This window comes from Trematomus bernacchii, unplaced genomic scaffold (genome assembly GCF_902827165.1).
Source record: "Trematomus bernacchii unplaced genomic scaffold, fTreBer1.1, whole genome shotgun sequence".
Classification (NCBI taxonomy): domain Eukaryota; kingdom Metazoa; phylum Chordata; class Actinopteri; order Perciformes; family Nototheniidae; genus Trematomus; species Trematomus bernacchii.
Window position 1 is genome coordinate 3,880,289 of NW_022987720.1, and position 26,270 is coordinate 3,906,558.

The window sequence follows — 26,270 nt, forward strand, 5'->3', positions numbered from 1 at the left end:
AACTATGTGTTAATTAAAAAACATATGGAGAACTTTACAGCTGGCTTGTTTACATTTTTCTATTGAAGCTCAGATTCTGCCTTGAAATTAGCCAACCTTATCTTTATTTTTGCTCCACCTATTCAGTATGAAACTGGGATAGGCTTTGAAAGTATTGATCTAAAGCAAAGTGCATGATTGAAAAATGACTAAAAACTGACTTAAAAATAAGAAAGTTTCGCTTTTAAAGTAGTGAATGGCTTGTTTTAACCCTTTATTCCCCCAAACCTGATGCCAATAACTAGGACTTGTTTTGTTGGCTTTTTTCCTCAAAAAGTGGCCATAGATAGAACGTGGTAAGTAACCCAAGATCAAAAATGACCAGGAGAGAACTGAAGGCAACTGAGGAAGAAGCCGGAGTTATTGTTTCATTTTCCAAGTTCCAAAGAAATCGAGATCACTGATACCAGGGAGAGAGAGAGAAAAATAGAGAGACATCAAAAGTCTCCATCTCTCTCTCTCTTCTCTCTCTCGCGCGCTTTCTCTCGTGACGTAAGGCGGATTTAAAGCTTCCCTCGCGCTTCTCCCGTCGGTCCCTTCTCGCGCTCCTCACATTCACCTCCCTCTCCGAGCAGAACACCGGCCAATGCTTGACACTGCCGCTGCCCTGCGTGTCTGTCCCCTGCGTGGGAAGCACAACAAAACCAAGGGCTTCACTTGAGAAGGTGCACAGGAGCGAGATAAAAAAGAGACGGCAGTCCTTCTGCAATTCATTTTACACTTTCACTGTCTGCCACCGGACGAGGTTTCAGCGTAATTCTCGGAGGTACGTAACTTTTCTGAGACAAAATCCTAAAGTCTCATTTGACTTTGCATTGCTTCTGCTTTGGTAGAAGTCCTTGGAGTATTAGCCTCCTAATCAATTCATATCATTTTGAAGAAAACAACAGACATCTCACACATTTGTATTTTACTTATTTGTGAATAAAAGTACCAATACTTACATAGTTATGTTCAGTTTTTAACTCAAGTATTACAAATCATTTGTTGGTACGAATGTTATGTTGTTTTTTATCAGTGTTTAGTTTGAGTTGATGGCATTTCAGAACCACGGACAGCTCCTCTTGCTGCCACTTCACTATTACAATAATATAATATAATTTAAATAGAATACAAATTGTTTAGTGTTTTGAATGGTAAAGTCACTATCTAGGCAGCTGTTTGAATATGCAAAAATCTGAGTTTGTTTGGGATAGTTCCATTTAAATGATCATACTGTAGGTGTTAGTAAATTATGTGCGTCGATATATGCGCTTTTCCCTAGGCGATTGTGTATTTGAGTAAGAAGACTTGTAGGAAATGGCAAGAAAACAGCCTGTCAAGTGTGATTGAGTAATCCACTGAAACATTAACAAATCCCCATAAAAAGACCTCAAGAGAACGTGTCTTCACATTATCATTAACAAACCAATCTGCTTATTCTCCTCACAGGACAAAGAGACGACCGCTCGGAGATATGAACGAGTCTCTGGTGCTGAACAACTCCTCTGCGACTCTCTTGGCTGGAGAAGCTCTCCCATGGATGGAGGCTGATTCTCCGGAGCTGAACAGCAGCCTGCAGTTCTCCACCGCCCCTGCAGATTTCGCCATCAACCCGTGGGACATTATGCTCTGCATGTCAGGCACCGTCATCGCCTGTGAGAACGCCATCGTGGTAGCAATCATCTTCTACACGCCGACCCTCAGGACTCCCATGTTTGTGCTGATCGGGAGCCTGGCCACAGCGGACCTTCTAGCCGGCATGGGATTAATCCTGAACTTTGTGTTTCAGTACGTGATCTCCTCTGAGACTATCAGCCTCATCACGGTGGGCTTCTTGGTGACCTCCTTCACTGCGTCCATCAGCAGCCTTTTGGCCATAACAGTGGACCGTTACTTCTCCCTCTACAACGCCCTGACTTACTTCTCAGAGAAGACGCTGCAGTACGTTCACTTGATGTTACTGGGGACCTGGGGGGGTGTCTCTGTTTTTGGGCTTGCTGCCTGTGCTCGGCTGGAACTGCCTGGACGACCCGGCCTCCTGCAGCATCGTCCGCCCTTTGACCAGGATCAACGTCACGCTCCTTGCCACCTCCTTCTTCGTCATCTTCGTGCTCATGCTGGCCCTCTATTTCAAGATTTGCAAGATTGTGTGCCACCACGCCCACCAGATCGCCCTCCAGCAGCACTTTTTCGCCACGCCGCACTATGTCGCCACTAAGAAGGGGGTGTCCACGTTGGCTATCATCTTAGGGACATTTGGTGCCAGCTGGCTGCCCTTCGCCATCTACTGCCTGGTCGGAGAGAGGGAGTATCCTTCAGTGTACACCTATGCTACACTGCTGCCAGCCACCTACAACTCCATGATCAACCCCATCATCTACGCCTACAGAAACGCAGAGATCCAGCGCTCCCTCTACGTGCTCCTCTGTGGCTGCTTTCAGACCAACAAGTCCTACCGGTCCAGGTCACCAAGTGAAGTCTAAAAAAAATGTGCTAGGGCTCCTTTTGTGTAAATGTATTTGTGATTAAAAGACAGAGCAAAAAAGACAAAGCGTCCTTTGACCGCTGACAATCTGCTTTCAGTTGCCAGTGAATGCTTTACAAACACAAAGTGGATGTGATGCTAGAATCGTGTCTACTGTATCTGCACTTTACGATGTCTCCACACAAGTTAGGATGAGATTTGTAAAAGATTCTGTGAACAAAAACCTGTGAAAAAGAAAAAACAAACCTGTGAATGTAGTCAACTGAGAAAAGGAATGGGAAATATTGCACTTTAGTACATGTTTTTTGAAATGCCAAAGCAGTATTGTACAGCCGTTGTTGTGTTTAAACGTATAAACGTGTGAGTACTGTGAGCCATTTTTCTATTTCGTATGGTATTGTCTTTGATGTACATTTTCTACAAGAGTAATAAAGAAATGAAATCCAGCCGTGACTCTTATCACATGTTTTTTGACTGAAGCACATTTTTCCAAGGACTTCTTATGTTACAGCTGACCTGCTATTGTTAGTTTGAACATCCTCTTCGCTTAGCCTCTTACTCAGGAGCGAAGATGGGTCTGTTGAAGAAAGCATAAAGCAATTGAATAGAAAAATAGCTTACATTTACACATTTGAACCCAATTCTCTCAGTCTGAGTGTTGGTGCATGTATAAGAGAGAGGGAGGGAGGGACATATATATAGAGCTGCCACAAGTGTGCAAAAACATGTGCTGTGTAGTCAAGTGTACTCAGCAGCTTTGATTACCACCCCCCCCCCCCAGGGTTGTGCAGGTGTTACGTAACCTGACATACCCCCCACGGTAAAGAACATTAAGTACCTGTATAACTCCCTAATGGCCTGGTTGCATTGATGTGTGACTGTGTGACAGGAGAGTGATCATGATAATAGTCTGTCTACTCTCCCTGAGTGACCTGGCAGCTTCTGCAGCCACAAACACAGCAGTTTATCTGATGGGATGTTTAAACAGGACTCCTGTCTGCATGTTTGGATACATACACAGATATAATCCCATAAGCACTTCTACACATCAAGCTGTTACTGCTTTCATAATAAATCAGCCTACCAAATGTTTCATCGTTTTCTTTTTAATCAAATGATGTTTCTAATTGGAAAAGGATTGTAATTTTTTTCAGCATACACTTTGTTCATTATTAATACATGTTTACTTTCATTACTAAAAGTCAAAAAGTCTATTGTAAAAATGGCATATTTGTTAGTGTTTCATGTAAGCCAACTATAAAAATCAAGTTAGCACAGAGCGAATCCCTCCCTCTTCCTATGCAAATGTGTACTATAAATGGTGTTTTGCCCCTGCTTGCAATATCTTCTCCACTCCCAAGTCTAACCTCTGAACTTTGAACACGGCCCTTGCATCGCCCACGGGTGAAGGCTCTTCATTGTTATTGGAATGAGAGTTCAGGACCAATCCACATGTATAGCTGAATTCACTGTTAATGGTCATTTTGCAAACTATACAACTACACACTGAAACAACATTGACTGTAATGAAATGCATCATGTCAACACATTTCATATAACTGTATTATGTTAGTTAAAAGCAATACTATTAAGTTTAAATACAAAATATTCGGTTCAACTTCATATTAATGCTTTCAACTAACCTAATACAGTTATGTGAACATGTGTGACGTTATACGTGTATTTCAAGTCAATGTTTCAGTTTTCTCAGTGTATAATTACTAAAAAGATTATAAACAAATAAATCAGATAAAAACTTTATTTGTTTCCAAAGGAGAATCTCCTATGTTGTAACAAGTTTCCATTCATACATAAAAATACTTAAAATATGATAACTTGTGTCATTTTGCACACAAATATTTGTATATATATATATATACTGTATACATACATTACTTATATTTAAATATTTTGAATCACAGATTATGTATTTACAAAAAATTTGAATATCACATGCACTACAAATGTATTTTAACCATAATGTCACGGTATAGCAAGAGATGGAAGTCTCCATACGATTTGCTACATGTAGACTGTACTGTACATGAAATTGCTTTTGCAGGTTATTTTTCCATGTACCATACCTTTGGTCCTTTACAGACAATAATGATGATGGCCTGCTTTTCACGAGTCACATGGCACAGGTACATGTGCTCTTCAAGTGGGCTTTTATCACAACATTTTCACACTTTTTTATGACTCTTGTTAAGTCTCCCTTCAGGCGGCTCCATCTCACTGATGTCTCAACAACAGCTCTCGCACAACAGCAAATCGGGAGTCACTGCACTTCCTCCTCGTGTGGACTATCATCTGTAATAATCTGCTGTTTTGAAAGCTGTGAAGCCCTCAGTCAGTTGCTCACAAAGTGGGGGAAAGGTGAAGGATGCTTGAAGCCACTAATGGACATGCACACGAGGCCTGGTGGCTGCTGTTTGTTCACCTTGTTGTATTCTCCACCTCAGCAGATGTTGCTGTTGGTCACCTGTCATTTTAGGGAGCCGCCTGTTCCTTCATAGCACTCAGGAAGTGAAACATAGGCAACAGTAGTAGTGTTAAAGCTTACATATGGTAAATAGACACATATTTTATTCCTGTGAATAAGCATTCAACAATTCATATATCCTCCAAGTAGCATTTCAATTTCATCAGTTTGTTATATTCACATATTCTGGAAACTATTCACGGATTGTACATAATTCAGGAATTCAAAGATCTCCTAAAACATAATAAGTAATATATTCTGAATACACAATTAGGTCCATACATCTGTTTGGAATTGGCATCGATTATTAAATGAACGTATTAATCAACTGCACATAATGGATAACGCTTCATGTCTCAGTTTATTGTGCTTTCACATCCTTTTTCTTCCGTCGGATATATTCACCCGTCAATGATAACACGTCAATTTAATTATTTTTTCTGTTGAAGAAACTCAATAAACTCTCTTTTTTTCATCAGGCAAAGGTGGTCCCACACACACTGCTTAGCCGGGGTTCTACTTCTGGTTACTGTGAGATGTCCCACCTGTAGGCGCCCATCACAAAGCTTACTGCTTCTTACCAGCAAAGGTAATCAAAAAATGCATGTCTGACATCTGATTGCAGCTAAACGTCCAAAAAAACAACAAAAGCTTATCCCATAAAGAAAAATACATGAATCTCTTCCTAGCAGCAACGTACTTATTAATTGTTCCATAGGTTAATATTAACAACACTGGAATTTGCTTCCACTTTGATATCACATCCAGACTAACCAGGGGCTGGTAGCAGTGTTTGAATTATGTAAAGCTTGATCAGTGCAGACCAGAGCAGCTCTCCAGGCAACTACCAATGATTCTCTCATTAATAACATTAATAACAGCGGTGTAGCAAATGCTCTCCATAGGCACATTACCTCAGTAAGACATTAGCATGGGGAGGAAAGGGCTTTGGTGTTATTAATTACTTCATCACCCAAAATGCTGATTTCTTTCCTCGTGGGTTGTCCTTTTATAATCATACGAAAGTGGTGACACGGCCCACATCAGAAACGTAAAATCAGCTTTGCCATAAAAAGCTATCGTCATTTGCTTTCGTCCCACTGCATGTGGCCTGTTCAAACACCAGTGTGTGGGTTGGTGTGTGTCTGAGAGAGAGAGAGAGAGAGAGAGAGAGAGAGAGAGAGAGAGAGAGAGAGAGAGAGAGAGAGAGAGAGAGAGAGAGAGAGAGAGATCTAGAGAGAGTAGAGATCGAGAGAGAGCTCTCTCTATCTCGCGCTCTCTCTCTCTCGCTCTATCTGACTCTCTCTCTCTCTCTCTCTCGCTCCCTCTCTCTCCTCTCTCTCTCTCTCTCTCTCTCGCTCTCGCTCTCTCTCTTCTCTCCTCTCTCATCTATCAGCGGCCCAATGTTGGCACAGGATTGTACTCTATGGGTGTGCTTGTTAGTGGCCTGGAACCTGTAAGGATTTGTCATGGGTAATTTACCAGAGCTCCCTTTATGTTGGCTAAAGTGTGTGTCTGCCGTGTGTGTGTGTGTGTGTGTGTGTGCCTGATGCGTGTGTGTCTGCTGTGTGTATGTGTGTGTCTACCCGGTGTGTGTGTGTGTGTGTGTGTCTGCCCGGTGTGTGTGTGTGTCTGCCCGGTGTGTGTGTGTGCCTGATGCGTGTGTGTCTGCTGTGTGTATGTGTGTGTCTACCCGGTGTGTGTGTGTGTCTACCCGGTGTGTGTGTGTGTGTGTGTGTGTTTGTTGAGATCAAGAGTGCAGCATAAACCTTACACTGGGTAGCAGGGGGTGTGTGTGTCAAGGAGTCTAATGAGTGTTGTGGACAGCCACACACTTTCAGGGTTAATTTAACTTTGTTCTCAAACTAATAATTTGTACTTTAAAGTTACGTGAAAAGGGCAGGGTGCCCCCTCTTTATGGAGACATATTTAATATGCAACAAGCTGACAAAATGATCTTGAAGAAACACATTTCCAGGGAGGAGTTCCCTACTGGTTTGTTGATAACCTCTCTTAAAAATGTACTTAGTTGTGTCATGTTCATGGTACATAGTTCAACATCTTATATACATTGTATGAGAAACAAACTGACAGAATGTACAGTATAACACCCACTGCATACTCAAATCAATATTTAAGCTACTGGGCTAGAGTACATGTCCTCAAAATGATCATATTCATTTATATAGCAGCAAAACTAAATAATATATTAGCTGCCATCTAATTTCACTAAATCTAACTATTCAATTCACAAACAATGAGTAATTATTCAATTTGAATTATGCAAGACATGGTATGAATAAGTTTGATTGTCTTCTGTCACATTGTCTTTCTTCCAGTGCTCTGACGTGGTCAACAGGCGGTTACGTTCTACAACTCCAGGTCCTTCTGCTCCGCCCTTGCAGAATGCAGGTGAGTATTATAACGTTTCTCACACTTCAAGGGGTAAGTCGGAGGGGATGAAAGGTAGTCTCCTGCTGCACAACAAGAGCTTTGAGGATTCCGTGATGTTCTGTGAAAGTCTCTGTGAATGTCCCTGTGAAAAAAGAAAATCACAGTAAGCCACTCAAAGATACAAGACATTCTGGCTTAATTCTTCACAATTTAACTCTTCTTCAGCCTCAATTTCTGCAACCATGTCAAAGTGACCGGTAATAATTAAGGATTCATATTATTTTTTTGGCAAGCCAGGGGCCCTTGCTTATTATTATTTATTTCAGATTCATTGCAACAGCTCTGGCAAGGGGGGAATAAATGTCCCTAATACCTTCCTGTGTGAAACAGGTCAATTTGACCTAGAAGATAATAAGAAATTAGATAAACTGTTTTGTAAACTCTCCACAGGCTCTACATTACTCACCCCTTCATCAGCCTCATTACTTACCATTAGCTTCCCTTGTTTGGTACTGCTCTTATTCTCACGTAAAATGACCTTCCCACCTCCATCAGAAAGATAGAGACCAGAGTATCCATATCTTAGGAAGCACTTCTGTGACAAATGACCTTCCCCCATGACATCCGCCCTCCCATCATCCCCCTCTTGACTCTTCTCCCAACTTATTTCTTCACTAGGACTACAGCGATGATGTAGAAATTAGGAGAGGAAACAAATTCAGCCATGACAAAGCCTTAGGACTCAAGACGATGACTTGCATTATTACCTGAGCAAGATGACTCGATTAGCTGCTCTTAATGCTGGAAATTACGATGAAATTAGCTTAAGATTCATTTACAAGTCCCTTTTTATGTCATCTGGGTTAATGTAAAAAATGCAACAAGACAAATGGTGCCTGAGCACCACAGCATGTGCGCATTTCAATCAAAAAATATAGGTCAGCTAGGACAAAATGACGTGTTATTCAAGTATGAGTATGTAAGACTCAGTGTGTAAAAGTTATATACTGTGCATTGTAGTCACTAAAGTAAAATCCAATTACAGTAGGAATTAGAATGGACAAAACACAGTTTCAAAAAGTAACAAATCAACACAAATGATTTCATAGATATTCACATTGGGTGGTGAAGTACAAGTAGATAACCCCTCTGAAGAGGTGGAGAGATTACATTTCATTTCATTTGAAGTGTATTTACTCAAATACGGAACTGAAGCACAAGTTTAAGGTTTCTTTAGCTGAGTACTTTATGCTTCATCTCCACTACATTTCAATGACAGACATTGTATTTTTAATCCAATAAATTAATCTGACAGCCATAGTTAGTGGTTATTAAAATGTTATACTCATGACACTACAACAAACTAAAAGGGTAAACAGCTGCTTACATTCATTCCTCTGAAATAGTTAACGAAATAGCTTCACTGAGTTTCATTTTCTCTCAAACTCTTATGTTGGCTTGATACTGAAGACGTTTTGCCTGATCTTAATGGCACAAACCTGATTCCATGCTCGAGGCCACTGAGCATCATCTACCACATAATTCATTAATTCCATCATTTTGCAGAGATTTTGAAAATTGAAATATGAGCAAATATTTAAAACATATGAAACCTTTTTGATAAATTGTACTGGCATAAGAAAATAAGGGCAGCAAGAAAACTTCTTTACCTGAAGAAAAAATAAAACGTACAAAATGACGGCTGACCCGAGTGCAGACACTGAACCCCCCCCGCTGCAGCAGGTGAGCTCAAACAGCCCCCTGCCTCTAAAGCAGGGGTGTCAAACTCAAATACACAGTGGGCCAAAATGAAAAAATGGGTACTAGTCGAGGGCCGGACTGGTTAAATGTGTATTGCAAAACTTATTGAAATGAACTTATTGCACGTATTAAACCTGGAACTAACAAAGCTTAAATTATTGCCTATAAAAACAACATTAAACATTAAATAATCAGTTGCATTCATTTCTTATGGCTCTATCTGCAGCTTTTCCGGAGTCATTTCTTATGATTACATTTTTCCACAGGCCAACAACAGCTTCAAAAAAACAATTTCCCTCAAAGAAAAAAACAAACATGCCCTGTTGTCGCAAGAAAGAAAGTGCAAAAGGAAACATCCATTGAACTCAGTGTGCTGCTCTGTGATGCTAGTTTAAGCCAGATACTTGGCATCTCATCTTGGGTGCAAGTTCATCAATGTTTGGGCTCAGGCTCTGAGCTGAGGAAGGTGTTCGTGCAATATACCAGCGGGCCAGATCTAATAATAATTAGAAATTATTCTGCGGGCCGAAATTAAATCCACCACGGGCCGGATTTGGCTCATGTGCTCTAAACCAAAATAATTAAAAGTGACATTTGGCATTTTGGTGCTCAGACAGACCTATCCTACAATATATATATGTTTAAGTCGTGTTCTTATATAACTTGAGGACACACTACAAGTTCAGCATCTGACTGCTCAACACAGCCAATTAACCAATTCACAGAAAGGCTACAGTGTTTTGCTTTGTTTAGGTTTTTCAGTTATCAATTGTTCTTTGAGAAATATCAGTGAAATGTATTACATCTAAGAGTTAACATTCTAAAGTCAAGTCCAGACTGTAACAAAAGCACAACAAAGCTATGTAATTCACCAAAAATATACAGACTGATATGTGACTATGATACATTTGAAATGGTTTTAATGAACTATACTATTAACAACAATGTGAACATTTAACATATTCTGTAGCCATAATCATCTTTTAAATCCCACAGTAAGGTTGCATAATGGGTTTGTTTACATTTGTTTAATCTGGGGATGAGAGATTGAGAGTGTGTGGGTGTGCTGTGGACTGTGTTGGTGATAATAGAATGTGTAGGAGGGAGGGCAAACAAACATTATTTGCTGGGCTGTGCTGTCATACATTTTACTGGTTTCCCACCCAAACCAAAGATCTATCCATTGCATCCAAAGCAGAGAGTCTAACACCATTTTGAATTCGTGTTTTTTTCTCTATCTCTATCTTTCTTAATCTTTTAAATAGGAAACTTAGCCGAGAATTGGTACACTAGAAGGCTACACTTGGGCCAAAACTGAAAAATGTATGGAATATGTAGAAAAGGCATATCACTGCAACCTTATAGTACAATTTTAAGTACATTTCAAAACTTGACAATATACTTATGTGTTACAGTCTAGGAGAAGGGTTTAGTGACAGGAGAGTCAAGAAAATACAATAGTTGAAAGAACCATAGTCATCATGTCACCCTAATTCTATTTGGGTCTTGCTAATGATGTCTTTACAAGAATAATTTCATATATTTCAGATCATTATTCAATTATTTATACTCAAAACAGAGAGAAGGCTTTCAGATGTTCTTGTCCTGAGACAGCCCCTCAGCACTATTCACACCATGGCTGTGTCACTGGGTGAGGAATAACGCCTCCTCTTCATCGGGTGTCAAACAATACACTTTGTGATCAGAACACATCTCCCCCACTGAGTGGTGATGTCCTTCAGTCTTCCATTATACTATTTGAGTTCTAGTTCGATGGAAGAAAAGATACATCTCACTTAAAAACAATCCAACTGTGACAATGGACCTCTTTTAAAGCTAGCAGTTATGGAATAAACTCTACATGCAAAATCATTTTATAAATATTTGTAATACTAAACCACTGCAGTGCACATAGTAACCAAGGAAATACAAACACAAGACGATAAATCATTTTCCAATTTTTTTATTGTTTAATTTATAAATGAAAAAATATATAATACCAACTAACAAAATTAAAATCAGTTATAAGACCAAACCCAATTCTCATACCCCAAACCTTCATATGGTTATTTCTTTTTTTAAAGAGAGAGATTTGTGCACATGTTTTGCATTATAAGTGAAAGGTCAGCATGGCCAGCATGAGTATTAAAACAAAAAATGGCATTCTTTAGGTTTTATTCACTGTAACGAGAAAACATTCTGTATCAAATATTTCTATCATTAACTGCACACGTGAAATGCAACCTCCGTTATCACACACGTGTTTACATGTGACTGAAAAGCTAAATCAGACTTAAATCGGCACAATTTTGTGAAGCATGTCTTTGACATATTGTATAAAAGCATTATTACTTTGGTGTTTATTTGTGGCATTAACTTTATATTTGATAAGTTATTTATGTGACAAAATGTTGTATATAGATAAAAAATTACAAGTGTACATGCTGAGGAAAATACAAAACTGATCGCTCACTTCACTATTACCATAATGTGTTGCTTTAGTCCAAGAAGCTGTGGTGGGTTCTGACTGCTCAGGATGAATAAAGTATGACGACCAGAAAAGTTTAAGACAATGATGCCATCTAGAGGCAGAACAGAGGAGTTTCCTCAACACAGAAAGTCTGTACACAATCATGACCTCATCACAACACTGTCCCGAGGTTTTTAAGAGCAAAAAGTCCCTTTATGACAGCATTTAGTATCATGAGTCCTCTTCATTGTAGAAAAACACTAAGTAGAAGAGAGCAGTGATGACCAGCAGAGAGACTGACATCAGCATGTTCCTCCGATTCTCTCCTCTTAACGTCTGCAGCTCCTTGTCTGGAAATAAAAAACTAATGTGAATCAACTAATGTGTGGCAGCCATACATTTTCACCAAAACTGAAACATCATGAAGCAGCAAAAACTGCTTATTTATATTAATGCACCGTAATAACATCAAACACGGTTGCAATCATAGCACGGATAAAACTTTAATGTGCTTAATGAGTCAATCAGATCACAACAATGACTATTTATCTCAGATGTCTGTGTTTTTATATATATTTAGGAATGACCAACTATGAAGCAACTGTCCAAAAGAAGACTGATTCACATAATCCAAAGCTGTGTTTTGTCCATAATCATTCATAGTGTGTTTGATTGTAATTGAGATATCTCTAAAAGTATTCAAATGTCAAGTCCACATAAAGTGAAGTTAGATATGTAAACACATTTGTGAAACTGCTTATTACATTTGAATGGCACATGTTTTTTGTAGGAGTGTTTCCTTACCTAACTTTAGCACCCTCTCATTAATGATGGTCATTTCATCTTCCAGGTCCTGCCTATGGAGCAGTGAGGGTGAGAGAGAGAGACAGCACCATAAGGAGGGTTTTCACTTCATGGACAAGCCTTATAGGGAACAACTGTATCAATTCAAGTTAGGTTTCATCTCTGAAAGTACGTTTTAACATCTCTATGACCATCATCATCCTCACCTGTCCTTCTCAGAGAGCTTCTCCTTTCTGCTCCTGAACTCAACCCTGTCCAGGTTGTCTTTGCATCGCGTCCGCCGCTCCTCCAAACGGTCTATCTAGAATATTTACAGGTCAGAGATAATAGTGAGTTTAGTTAAGATTGGTTGGATTGAAAATACTTAACCATGAACAGAGGCCGGCGTAAGAAGTACTCTTGTGCCCAGGGTTGTAAGCGTAGAAGAACCAGAGTGTAGTAATACTCTGTTACAAGTAAAAGTCCTGCAATCAAAATGTTACTAAAGTAAAAGTACAAAAGTATTACAAAAGATACTTAAAGTAACAAAAGTAAAAGGACTCATTCTGCAGATTGGTCCATTTCAGAATGATATACACTTGATATGTTTTAAATATAATTAGTGATGCATTAAAGTGTTATCACAGCTGGTAAAGGTGCAACTAGTTTTTGTATACTGCAGGGTAGATTGTGAATGTTAATTCAGGTGTAACTAAAGTCCTATTTAAGTGTTGATTATATAGAGTAAAAGTGCACAATTTACCTCAAAGTACCATATGATTAAAATAAGTACCTCAAACTTGTACAAGTACTTGAGTAAATCTACTTAGTTACTTTGCACCATTGACCATAAAGGCTACAAACAATGCAGAGACGAATTGAATGTGTGCATATTAGAGATGTGAGGATGCAGAAGCAGACACGAGCTAACATGCTAACCCCCTATCCAGCAAGCTGGAGGAGGAAAACGCGTCTTTCACCGTCTTACCTCAGTGGCGACACTGGTTTTCTCACGTCTTTTGTCTTTAATTTTAGTCATTTTCTGGCTGAATCTAGCTACTTCAGAGAGCCTGGCTGTTAGACTGACTGTACGGAAGTGTTTCCTTCTTCTTCATGTTGACACATCACTCCTCCTTGAAGGCGGTGCTGCCCCCTATCTGTGTAACACGGCCATAGCGGTCAGGCTAATTAATGTCACCTGTGCTAATAGTGACCTAAAGTTTAAACTATGCTATTTGACGCTATTCTGACACATAATATAGTCCCAGGAGAACAAAACAATGGGGGGTTTCAGCAGCAGCAGCCCCTTTGAATTAGTCAAACTAAAGTGAAAGTTATTAACTTTATTTCGCTCTTATAAAACACATAAATATCATATAATATGACGTTATACCATTGGACTGTACATGAACAAATTAGATTTGATTCAGCTTTATTGTCATTGCATTATGACAGCGATATGCAGTTAGCATTCGACCAAAAGTGCAAAACAAGTAGAAAGTGGAGTGTTATTCATGGTATATTAAATACATGATCTGGCATAAACTTAAGTATTTGAAGTATAAATGGCTATAGGAACAGCGACCGAAAACTGTCTTCTGTCTCTGCTACAAAGCAGAAAGGTGTGTGTGCTAGTTGAGAGAGTTGTTAATCGGATTAAAGGACCTGAGAGGACAATCAGCTGAGAGAGAAAAGGAACGACGCCATGCATTTTCTTCTCTACTAGCTCCGTTTCATTTAGGAAAAATGCCTCTCTTTATAAACCGGGACCAAATATTTGCACATCAGGTACACCTGCTGGAGCACAAACTGAGGGTAAATCACTGCTAGAGTGTCATGCCAAATGTGGGATATATGATCAGAGATTGTTAATGGATTTGAGGTTTATGCATTGATTGTTTTCCATTTAGTAGCCGACGCACAAAACCAAGATTGTGTCTTATGTCTTTGTGTTTTTAGAGTAAAGAGGAACGAATACTGGAACTGGAGACAGAGAATGCTATTCTTCATTTAAGACTTTCCGAGGTAAGAAGATTCCTGCCATCATTACTTACAGGCTTAAACCTTTTAGGCCTAAGGGAATCCCAGATCACTGTTACAGTATTTTCTTTAATAGCATGATTGGAATACATTATGTATTTTATCTGTCATCTCACTGCCATTGAATTCAGGTGTAGCTTTGTATTGTACAGTAGGCTATGTCTCTGTTATATAATGAGAATATGGATACCAAAAATAATCCCGGTAGACTGTCGCTTCACATGCTCAATTTATTTAAACTCAAACTAGTTGTAAACAGGCAACTAGTATTACCTAAAATAGCCTAACATGTTTTATTGGGTTTTATAGACCTTACAAATAATTACATAATACTTAAAAATGTGCAATGTAATGAAAACTGTTTAAAATAAGCTCTCTGAGAAGAGTGTCTTTTGTTTTCTAGCATTTAACATTTTCTCTTCCAATGCTGTTTATTTATTCATCTTTCACTGATCATTGAAACAGAATGCGATCATTTAGCACCAGAGCTTTTACTGTGGGTTTTGGGAAACACATAGTTCCCTACTAAACCTCAACATTTTGCCAATGTATGCCACTTTTACATCTATTAGGGTAAATGTGTTGCTTAATAAGTTATCAACAACAGTTGACCAACAAGTCTCTCGAAGACGTGTGTTGTATTACAATTCTGTTAAATTCGAACAAGCACGATACAAGGGGGGTTATTTAATTTAGCTGTAACTGCCAGTTGAGCTGTTGCTTGGCATAAAGTGAGTATAAAACGGTACAGTGGTGCAGAATAAGTATGTTGATGTCATATCCTTTAGTGTCTGGGGAAGCTCCGTCGAGACCATGAAAAGGAGACCAAGGCCCTGAAGCATCATCTGCAGCAGAGGAACGCTCAGAAGATCACCCAGTCAGCCCTCGCCAAACTCCTCTCTGAGGTCCAGGTACACATGCACCAGAATGAATGTCTTTGTGCACATGGTAGCTTGTTAATAGTTTTTTTATCTGATCTTTTGAAATGTTTCACTAAATACCATCCAAAGGCAAGAAAGGAAAGTCATTTAGGAACTTAGAAAGACACACAAACAAAAGACAAACAGCAGAACCACACACACACGCACGCACGCACGCATGCACGCACGCACACACACACACACACACACATCCGCACTGCCCTTCACACTTCATGTCTCCTCTCTGTGTTGGTTGCAGGCCGTGAAGCAGGATTTTAGTGAACTTTTCGCAGTGTATTTGAGTTTTTCCACTGAGCTGGAAGAGCAGAGCAAGCAGCTGCTGGACAAAGTACAGCAGGCCAGCTGTTCTCTAAAGGGTGACCGTGGAGACGAGGTTCAGGGTAAGTGTCTCAGTGTGTAGCATAACAATTGATCAGAAATGCAGCATCTTTTACCCCATTTTCCTTAGCAAATTATTTTTTTGTTGGCTTCTAGGTGTACTGTTCGGCACCATTTTGGCCATTTTTTTTTTTAAAGTTATGGTGGAGCCTGGGTGCTGTGAGCTGGAGTGAGCATGCAGCTTTACGAAGAGCAGCTTCTCAAGGCACTCTGACATTAACCTATGATAGATTCAAATTCAAAGGGTCAATGTGTAAGGCCTGGTAATAAAGAAATATTGGCGGCATTTTAAGTTCTGCTACTTGGTCAATACACACAAAATTGATAGGCATGAATTATATTAAAAAGATTAATAAAATAAATCAGGGCAAGAATACGTACATTTTGCTGCCACATGCTCTCCTTCTGGAAGAGTATAGTGTTGTAGCACGTATACCATGTTGGCATTTTCTTGTTTCTGCCATTTTGGATTTATACCAAAAAGCTATTATAGCTGAGGGGACTGTGTGTAGAAGTCATAATGTAAATCACAGGGGAGGTTTCAAACCGTCAGAAGTTAATTTACCATTCGTTGAATATTTTATTAAGGAACATTTTTATGCCTTCCTTCGGGTCTGACATTTTCTACCTTCCACTTTTATTAACGCTTTTTGTTTTGCCAACTCATTCCTCCTCTCTGTGTTTCTCACTACTCTAAAGTGGTTTACAGGTTCTGTGCTGGCTGTTTCTTGATCAGGCTGTTTGCTGATAATCCTCTCACACTGCCCCTCCCCTCCTCTCTCTCACCCCGCCCTGCGAGGTTACCCAGGGTTCACTATCTTGCTTTAATTCAGTCCCACAAGTCAGCTACTCACCATGGCTCTGAAGATTTGTGACAACTGATCTCCCTGAGAACATGCTGTGCAAAATGCTGCAAACTTCACCTACTTACCTGCACTAAATAAAGAGTACTCTCCTTTCTATTAGTATCAAACTATCTGGAGACTTCTCTTACATTACATTTATTTTGCAATTTATTTGCTAGTTTGATTATAATACTTTTTTATATTGTAGGGCTGTTAATTGTTTTTTTGACTTCTATTTCAATATTTATAAAGGGATCAATCTGAAATCAGACACAAATATGCATCGATACAGAACCTTGCAAATCTAATAACTATCTCATTAGTAAAAATGTAAATGACTTATATGATTAACAAACTATGAATTTGGATGCAGCAACAACACCAAGGCACTTTAAAAAATGTTTTTTGTGGTAAAATGCCAATGAAATGCATCTATAAATAACCAAATGACAGGTTTGCGCAGCCAATTTGTGTTCTTAAGGCCTTTAAGTACAGAAATATATGTACATTAAAATAAAAGCACTTTAGCTGCTGTTTTGGGGAGGATTTTTTAAAGAATAATTTGCATTTGAAATCATCTTTAAAGATACAAAAATAAAGATTTTGTTATATTTGCGTTCAACTAAGCCTATCCTTAAAGTTCTCAGAGTGAATGGAGTTGTTTAGTGCCGGGTTAACAGCACTAACATGTGTGCTCCAGGATTACAGACCTGGCCTGAGTTCAAAGATTTAAACCAGAGAACAGATGGTGTCTGTCCTTTTCCTTATTTGTTTGTTGTATCAAAACTAACACAATAATAAGCTTGAACCTCTTTTCTCTAATTTATCTCTCTGCTCTCCATGACCAGACCTACAAGCTGTGGTCTCAGCTCTAGAGCGCTCTCTGGAGGAGGAGCGGGAGAGGTGCCGGGCGGAGAGGCAGAGGAGGAAAGAGCTCCATAACACACTGGTGGTGAGGACAGATTATTGTCTGAAGATAATGGGTTATAGTCTGGGTTCATAGAAACCTTAAGCATATCTGATATTTTGCTTTGTTATTCTTAAATGTGTACAGGAGCTGAGAGGCAACATCAGGGTTCACTGCAGGGTGCGACCAGTTTTACCCTTTGACCACGTCCCGTCTTCCACCCCTGGATCATGGTGGGGCATTACAGGATCCATCATGACAATATGAAATACTTTATGATCATTAAGAGTTTTTTTGCACTTGAAAAGCTAAAAATATCAAATATAATGTGTTGTTTTTTTCTGTCAGGCCTGCATTATCAGAGGAAGTGGTATCTACAGTCAGTGATGTGAGTTTTACATTTTCTTAACATTTACAATATTTAATTGCTGCTAGCAGCCTCAGTGTCCTCACCCTATTTTTGTTTTGCCCCATTTGTTGTTTTTTAGGACACAGTGATGGTGAATTGCATAAAAACAGGAATGCCAGTGCACAACAAGATGTATGAGTTTGAGAGGTAAAAACAAACACCGTCATGGCGCAATTACTCTAGTTGGTTTCAAAAGTATCAATGATTCCTCTGTGTTTCTTCCAGAGTGCATGGACCAGAGGAATCCCAGGATGCAGTGTTCGAGGAAGTCAAGCCGCTCCTCACATCTCTGTTGGACGGGTGAGTACGGAAGCATTAAAAAAAAAAGGCTATATCAAATCACATGCCATTCAAATGTTCATTCAGCTATATTAATTGAAAAACCACCCTGCGGGGATGAAGAACTAACAATTAAAAATGGGACAAATGGCATAATGTGACTGCATGTCTTGAATGTCATCTCCTGCCCTGCAGCTACAATGTGTGTATCATGGCGTACGGGCAGACAGGAAGTGGGAAGACTCACACCATGATGGGCTCCCAGCTGCTGGAGGAGCACTCGGGGGGGCAGCAGGGCATCATCCCCAAGGCGGCTGCTGAACTCTTTCGGTAAGGAAGAAAAGCATTTGTTTGATATTTACAGTCTATAATGACTAAACTCTGCGAGATGTGTTTTTTTATGACATGCTGAATCCAAAGTAGATCTGGTCTGATTTACTGTGTAGAGATAAAGTTGATCCATTAGTGTGTCAAAATAGAATATATTCGAACTTTGTCTTTTCTTTCATGTATGTGGTTTTGTACCTATTCCTGTGTGTGTGCAGGATGATCTCTGAGAAGCCAGCAGACAGCCACACAGTGGAGGTGTCAGTGATGGAGGTGTACAACAACGAGGTGCTCGACCTTCTGGCCAAAGATGCGCAGGGCAACCCGGTGGAGCAGCGCTGCGACGTCATCACCACCTCCAATGGGGCCAGCCAGGTCATCGCCCTCAAATACCAGTGAGTACAGCCGCAGCTGAGGAGACACAATGATTTTCTAAGTGAGGAAGAACCAGAATATAAGATTGTGTTTCTATTTATTATTATTTTATATCTCTATTGAACAGGTACCATGCATACAAATACATTAATCTCAAACAGAGAAAAAATGCTATATGCCAGATTATAGCTAAAAGCACATTTCCATCTGCAGTCCTTGGACAGGTATACACTTAACAGTCAACACACTAATTAAAATAATTTCATATTGCCTATAACCCTAACAAATAAAACAGCTCAAATACAGATGAATCAAATATAAATACTAGTACCTTTGTCAAATATAATTTATTAAAACCAACCAAATCAAATGTTTGCACTATGGCAAAAAGCCTGCCCGTTTGTTTTGTATTCCTATAATCAATGCTTTTTGACATGTAAAATGTATCAAATGATGTGTAATGGGAAAGGGCTGAAAATGACGCTATCAGGGTGGGGCGGGTGAACCAAACAGTAAAGTTGAATGCAGTAAAACTATAAGATAAAACCAATACAGGCTGCACTGGGTCGTAATTTGGTCACTGAGTTATATTGTTCCCATAGACATAGTCACTTCATCCATGTTCAATACTGATTTGAACAGCTATCACTTCATGTCGGATGTGTTTCATATGTCCTCCAGGCCCGTGCGGGATGCCTCTGAGGTGATGCAGATCCTCAGCAGGGTTTTGAAGCTCAGGGCTCACTGTCCCACCCTCGTCCACCCCGACTCCTCTCGCTCTCACCTCATTGTCACCCTCACCATTTCCTCCAAAAGCCCCAACGCACTGGCCCTGGGTGAGACGCACTCACACACACACACTCACACACACGTTAGCATTGATGACACCTGTTGGCCACACACTCATACACTGTTTGTTTCCATTCAGCCCGCAGGCTCCAGAGTGCCAAGAAGGACATGCAGCTGGCCGCTCAGAAGGAATGGTGGAGCCCACGCTGTCGCCGTGCCAACCTCGCCGCGCGCAAATCATCTGAGGACCATTTCTTCGCGAGCACGGCCTCCTCTCCCAGCCGCTCCCCCTCACACTCCCCCTGTCCCTCCCCCAGGCCCAGCGTCTCCCAGGCTCTGTTCAAAACCAAGCTGCAGCTGGTGGACCTGGCAGGGAGCGAGAGTGTCGGTGAGAGGGGCTCAAGGATGTGAATTTAGTTTAGTGTCGTGGGAAATTTGGTCTGTGATTGTTTAAAGATGCATCTGGCCACATTTAACCTGGAAAACATACATTTTTTTATGTAAATAATTGAAAAACAGTCATGTGGCATGTCTCATTCAGATGCTGGGGATAATATGCTGCTTTGTGCAGATTTCAACCTGCTCATGTACAGCCTGTACAAACACAGCTGAGGATGCAGGTGTTGGTAATGAACCTGTATTTACACAGAAAAAAGGTCAGAATAAGAATCAGAATACCTTAATTCATCCCACAGAGGGGACATTTGAATTTGTTACAGCAAGAAAAGAGCCAAAGACAGCTTAATGATAACCAAGAAGCATGCATAAAAAATATTAAACAACACCATTTACAAAATACACATCCTGTAACAGTTCTGAGAGATATAGCAGCCAGGTATATATTGCACAGCTATTAACGGCATATATATATTGCACGTAATTGGTATTACACAACAAGGGGTGTTATAGTATAGTCTTTGTTGTTATATGTGTATGGGTCACTGTCACTGAACCAAGTAGAACGGATGCTTGTTCATTATGCATATCAATCAGCTTCCGTGCAGACTGTTAAAAAATGTGTGTGTGTGTGTCAGGTATGTCTGGAGTTTCGGGCGCCGCTCTGTGGGAGGTGTCCTGTATAAACCGCAGTCTCTCTGCTCTGTCCGATGTCCTGGGAGCTCTGGCCGAGCAGAGACCACACGTCCCCTACAGGAACAGCAAACTCACCCATCTGCTACAGGACGCCATAGGTGAGGCGCACACACGCTTACACACTCACACTCTCTTTTTCTAACACCTGTGATTCATATCTTCTGGGTTTGCATTTCCTGGGAAAGAGTCACTGACACCAACATGTCTTCACCTAGCTGAGAGATTCCACATACCAGTACTGTCTGTAACTCAGACAACACTGAATCATCCAAAACACTACGCCAAGATATGTCTGTATAATGTATTTGTCCTTGCCCTAAAAAGGAAAAGAAAAGTATGACACATGTAATTAAATTGTATTTTGTCATTTTTAGTGTAATCTTTTGGTATATCTATATTTCCTGTGAATAATTGTCTTTATCTTAATGTCATACATTTACAGAGCTAAATCCCAGATCAAATGCACGCTAAAGGCTCTTTGAGCATGTTTTCTCACAGTGAATATGCTGTTGTGTTAAATGTTTGTTGTTCATGTATTGTGTCTTGATATTTGTCTATGTTGATGTTACACATGGAGCTGCTGTGATGCAAGTCAAATTTCAGACCATTAAAGTATTAGCTTATCGTATCGTCATAATAGTTTTTATTTAAATCGTGTTTTATGATTGGTGTTATTTTTCTCAGATTTTCTTACAATGTATCTTCTTCAGCTGTGTTTATGTATGCAGCATATACACTAAGGCAACATCCTCATATGTGTAAACCTACTTGTTTCTGAATTGAACTCTAATGTAATTTTTGGGTGGTGTTTAATATGTCAGTCTTGAACATCCCCTCTTGTCTCCATCCCCTCCACCAGGCGGAGATGCCAAGCTGCTGGTGATGCTGTGCGTCTCCCCCACGCAGCGCTACGTCACAGAGTCCCTGCAGTCCCTGGGCTTCGGGACCCGGGCCCGTCAGGTCCAGAAGGAGCTGCCGCGAAGGAAGGGGAACCCTCTCAAAGTAAAGTGACGAGACAGACAGAGAGATTTTCTCCTTTGCAATACGGCAGCAAAATAAGTCCTGAATCAGTCATGCCAACAGATACATTTTGACGGTATAAGATCAATACCTGCAAATCTGTTATTTTAGTTTATAGTGTGTGTGAGCCCTTCTTTCTCTCAGTAGTTACTTTAAAGGTAGGGTAGGTAAGTTTGAGAAACCGGCTCGAGATACACTTTTTGTTATATTCCATGGAATGCTCTTAACATCCCGATAGCAATGAATATCTTAAGTGCTTTGACAAAAAATCCATTAAATGTCATCTGTGGAAGCCGTAATACTGTAAAAAGTACGACCAATCATTTTAGCCGGCCCGGCTAAAATAACTGGATGGCCTACCTGCCTGTCAGCCTTCCATCGGGGCACAAACTTATCTCGTGCCCTCATTGGTCATGTGCGCGTTCGTGTGTGTTGGAGGAGGGGCTCTATAAGGAAGTGGCAGATTTTCTCCGGTTGTGTATTTTCAAATTCTAGCGATCTCGAGCCGGTTTCTCAAACTTACCTACCCTACCTTTAACTAAGAAATGTGTTGATTTTGCAAGAAATGTTTATATATTTTCCTTTTTTAGATATATTTTAATAGACTAAAGGGCTTTCTGAAGTACTTGTATAATGTGTTCATGTTTAACTCTGGCAAATAAAGGGTGCTTAGTAGTTATGGATGAAGATACTCAAAGTTGGGGTAATGATTCAATTTAGTATAAAATCACTGTATTTCACCTTTATTTATTCAATTTCTCATATCATTAGACTTGTTGATAGTCGTCAGTCCTGTATAAGAAAATGCTTCCTGACTGAAGTAGTCTTCCATGAATTCTGTTGTAAATACATTTCAGTGTTTCTGCTCATGCCTTCTCTTTTTTAGAGTTGTGGGTGCAGTTATGTTTCTACACATGTTGTATTCTGTATCTGTATTCATCCCCCTTTTTTGAAGACTTGAACAATTCTTTGATAGATTAGTCTCAGTAGAAAGTAGTGCCAATATTACAAAACAAAATGAAACAGCTGATGTGCAGATATGTGTATTTTGTGTTTCAGTCTGTTCCCGAAAACACTGTACAGAGAAAGTAAAAATAAGGGCATTAAACAGTTTGTGCAGTCCCTCAGAACAATTATTCATATAAAGTTTATTTCTCACAAAAGGCTTTCTATTCTACGCAAACTACTTCCACTGAGGGGGATTGTTCCAATAAACTGTCTGCTGCTGTGTAGATTACAGCAAAGAGGAACACATATAATCACTTTAGAGCAGGACGGTATTATTTTTAGCTTTTGTTTTACAGTCAATTACTGCAGGCAGGTGGAATATTCTGCATAAGCACAATTCTGAACAGCTGAACAATTGATTGCCCAATGTGACAAAACCCATCGGGGTGATAACAAAGTACACCAGCTGATGATTCTTTTTACAAAAGCTATTTAAGGTTTGTTGACTATATGTTGGAAGAAAACAAATCAGGTAATTTCCCCCGTGGTGAAACAGTGGGACATCTTCCAAGCATGGGGAAAATAATACTATCTGGTATGTACAGCCCCCATATACACAGTCACACACTGACACTCGTCCTCCTCCCAGCATGCTTGTCATCTGCAATGAGAGCACTTCACGATGTAGGCCTATTGAAGTTAAAATCCACCCGGTCACAAAGCTGACATGAATTTGAGACGCAGTTGTCATGTGACACCCTGACACAAAAGCTCGAATGCCCAACGCGTCTTTGAAAGCGCAGGATAAAGAGTGACGCTGACAGGATAATAAATATGAAAACTCCAGGAACAACATATTTCTCTTTCTTCTCAGTACTCTCTATAAACAGGGGGAGAGGTGAGAAGACGAGGAGAGGGAGGAGACATGATGAGTGTAGGGGAGAAGACATGATCAATATGGGAACAGAGGGAGGTGAGAGTGAGATGGCACATGTAATTGTGAGCTTTTAATTATAACCGTTAGTCTTTATCCACACCGGACAAACACATTTCCCTTCAGGACGGTTCTCCTCCAAAAGTCAAGATGTGGATCATTTGGGATAAACTCACGGCACTATTCCTTCTAATATGGATAAGTGAGTTAGCTTTATTTGATTGAAAGGGATTTCTCCGTTCTTCATAGCTGGCTTAAAATGACCCAGAGCTGTTCTGTTACGTGGATCATGGCCAAGACATTATAAGGCTAAACTGCTTATTCGGATAAAATGATCCTCTTAATTCTCATTAGCTAACTTTGAGTGCCTGGCAGACTTCCTTATAAAGCAGATTCATCTTTTGATATTAATTATATGACAAAATGCCCAGCAAATAAATCATCCTCGGATTTGATGTTAATTATAACTGATCCAGAGTTATTGAATTGTTTTAAGGCAGCTGCACAGATAGATGATGCCACATTTCAAAGAGACATCATTTATTATGATATGCTTGCAGCAATCAGGAATATTAACTTGAACATATTTATTTTGCTTATAGTACCCCAAAACTAAACTAGGATTGGTTATTTTTCTTAGCTGAACAGATGTTTGATTATTACACATCACAGATTTGGACAATTTCTAAACATGATCTCATGTAGTATAATTATATCAACAAGATGTTGCTAATGGCCATAATGAAAGGAGTAATGAATGCCTTTAATTGATTTTATGTCTTGGTGATGTTCCATATAACACTTTTGTTGGCTGTGGAGACAAACTCAACAACAACAACAACAGACCCATAACATTTAGGGCTAAAACATAACATTAGATTTTTATTAATTCAAGCAAACTGTTACAGTCAACAGTTACATAAGTTACATGGTATACAGTATTGATCTAATTTTTTTCTGTTTTAAACCAGGGTTACTGTACCCTCCCGTCACCCCCCCCCTCCCCAAACATAGAAACAGCAAATCCATACAAGCGCAGGCAAGTAAGTAGTAACAGCACAATACATTCATCAACTCAACGATACGTTTTGTACGAACAATAAGGCAAGTAGAAGAAAGAACGAACGAACGACGAACAGAAAAGGATGGCAGACATTTTCTTTGAAATGAGCCAAAACAAGGCATAATGTATCCTTCTCTTTCATGCCTGAAAGGGCAGTCTCGTAGAACATGTATTATTGTGTTTGTTGCTGCAGAACCAAAGGAGGTAAGGCTTCTTGTTATTGGGCAGGGACTCAGTAACAGGGGATCTGAGGGAAGAGCTGCCTTCAGTGCTGTTCAGTGGGTTTACCTGGTGTCGGTCAGACTCTGTTGAGTGGGTTCCTTTTTGAAATTCACACTTTTCTTCTCTGCACACTGAAAATGTATCAGGAACAGTAAACAGGCAGGAGATCTGACGTACATGTACAGCATCTAACCACTTCCAGTGTCCATTTCTATGGCAAAGAACTTGAAAAATGATGGGAGCTCGATATGCAGAAAGCCGATGGCTCAGTGTTTCTCTTCCACATGAGGGCTCTGTAGAACCTTGACAGACAAAAAGCTCAATCTCTTGGCATACATTTCCCTGGGGTAAAAGTTGGATGTAAGTGAATGGATATGCACAAGCTTCCCCTTCTTCATTTTCACCTATATAGCAAACATCACATGACATACCAACACAATCTTTAGCTTGTTCTAAGTGGTGAAGTCAGTCCTGATGACAAGTAACAAAAAAGCTGAGTTCATGTAGTGGTCAGTATCAGCAACTACTGTCCCGTTACAACGGCAAATGTGTCCGCAGAAAAATGTAAAGAAAAGACCATAAAATAAACCAGCATCCACTCAATGCCATGTTGTGCCACCGGGTGGCAAAATGGTGCTGGAGAACTAAGGAGAATGCAACATGCCTTCATTTTTCCTTTTCTTGTTTTTTTTTTTACATCGACGTACAGATAAGAAACAAAACAAGTGGTTCTTCAAAAAGTTATTTTCATGTATAACAATAGTAAACATGGGGGACTTCATCACAAGAAATCCAGAAGAAACAATGTCATGTGGTAGTGCAGAAAAGAATAAATGCAAAAACTTCTCTTGGAACACTAGAGAGACAGACCAGGACATGGAGATTCTCCTCCGAAGACAAAGCACAAGACAGAGATTTGAGAAAGAATGAAGCGCGACAGAGGAAGAGTGGGCAACAACAATGTTTTGCTTCTTCCCAGAGTAGAAAGGACTGTGATGGCGAGGTGTGGAGTGCACCTGAACACATTCCTCCTCTGCCTCCTCTCCCCCCCCTTCCATCTGTTGATCTCCATCACTCCATCCAGTCTCCTTCGTCAAACTCGGACTCATCCTCGGAGTCGGAGTACTCCACAGCGATGCGGCGGGACAGGATGGTTGCCACGTCGTTGCCGACGCGCTCGTGCTTAGCCTCTTGCTCTCGCTGCTCCTCCACTTTCCGAAGCTGTATGCCTGGAAGAAGCAGCAGAGAAAGAGAGGTTATGATGACATAATAGCATGTCTGTCCATCAGTTCAAAACCCCCAGAA

At 40.1% G+C, this 26,270-nt stretch overlaps 4 protein-coding genes across 4 annotated transcripts in view; 2 read left to right on the forward strand and 2 right to left on the reverse strand.

The window, feature by feature from the left end:
- Positions 1 to 633: 633 nt before the first annotated feature.
- Positions 634 to 2,911, forward strand: LOC117493197 (G-protein coupled receptor 6). The gene is given in 3 exon segments (XM_034143647.1): positions 634 to 805; positions 1,471 to 1,993; positions 1,995 to 2,911. Coding segments are annotated over 2 exon segments (1,008 nt in total). The 5' UTR covers positions 634 to 805; positions 1,471 to 1,495; the 3' UTR covers positions 2,505 to 2,911.
- Positions 2,912 to 11,242: 8,331 nt separating this feature from the next.
- ccdc167 (coiled-coil domain containing 167) lies at positions 11,243 to 13,524 on the reverse strand. Its single transcript, XM_034143053.1, has 4 exons — positions 13,385 to 13,524; positions 12,624 to 12,718; positions 12,418 to 12,470; positions 11,243 to 11,963 (listed from the first exon to the last, which is right to left on the reverse strand). Exons 1-4 carry the CDS (start codon positions 13,433 to 13,435, stop codon positions 11,845 to 11,847), a joined length of 318 nt encoding a protein of 105 aa, XP_033998944.1. The 5' UTR covers positions 13,436 to 13,524; the 3' UTR covers positions 11,243 to 11,844.
- Positions 13,525 to 14,142: 618 nt separating this feature from the next.
- On the forward strand, positions 14,143 to 21,920 carry kif25 (kinesin family member 25). Its single transcript, XM_034143054.1, has 15 exons — positions 14,143 to 14,211; positions 14,356 to 14,421; positions 15,225 to 15,347; positions 15,616 to 15,757; positions 17,449 to 17,552; positions 17,655 to 17,740; positions 17,856 to 17,895; positions 17,996 to 18,063; positions 18,142 to 18,216; positions 18,391 to 18,525; positions 18,741 to 18,917; positions 19,579 to 19,733; positions 19,826 to 20,074; positions 20,721 to 20,876; positions 21,638 to 21,920. The coding sequence occupies exons 1-15, from the start codon at positions 14,143 to 14,145 to the stop codon at positions 21,787 to 21,789; spliced, it is 1,797 nt and encodes a 598-aa protein (XP_033998945.1). The 3' UTR covers positions 21,790 to 21,920.
- A 2,609-nt stretch (positions 21,921 to 24,529) lies between these two features.
- The window catches only part of wasf1 (WASP family member 1), a 53,460-nt gene continuing 51,719 nt past the window's right edge, over positions 24,530 to 26,270 (reverse strand). Inside the window, 1 exon segment of the mRNA XM_034143055.1 lies at positions 24,530 to 26,194. Within this exon segment, the coding sequence (XP_033998946.1) occupies positions 26,037 to 26,194 (158 nt within the window). The 3' untranslated portion in view covers positions 24,530 to 26,036.

What these genes read in the sequence shown, in the direction of transcription:
- ccdc167 (XM_034143053.1), bottom strand. Translation starts at nt 13,435, where the DNA reads ATGACTAAAATTAAAGACAAAAGACGTGAGAAAACCAGTGTCGCCACT. An exon ending in AAACCAGTGTCGCCACTGAG is followed by an intron (nt 12,719 to 13,384) that starts GTAAGACGGTGA and finishes TAAATATTCTAG; the next exon opens with ATAGACCGTTTGGAGGAGCG. An exon ending in TGAGAGGGTGCTAAAGTTAG is followed by an intron (nt 11,964 to 12,417) that starts GTAAGGAAACAC and finishes TTTTATTTCCAG; the next exon opens with ACAAGGAGCTGCAGACGTTA.
- kif25 (XM_034143054.1), top strand. Translation starts at nt 14,143, where the DNA reads ATGCCTCTCTTTATAAACCGGGACCAAATATTTGCACATCAGGTACAC. An exon ending in AACTCCTCTCTGAGGTCCAG is followed by an intron (nt 15,348 to 15,615) that starts GTACACATGCAC and finishes TGTTGGTTGCAG; the next exon opens with GCCGTGAAGCAGGATTTTAG. An exon ending in CTCACATCTCTGTTGGACGG is followed by an intron (nt 18,217 to 18,390) that starts GTGAGTACGGAA and finishes CCTGCCCTGCAG; the next exon opens with CTACAATGTGTGTATCATGG.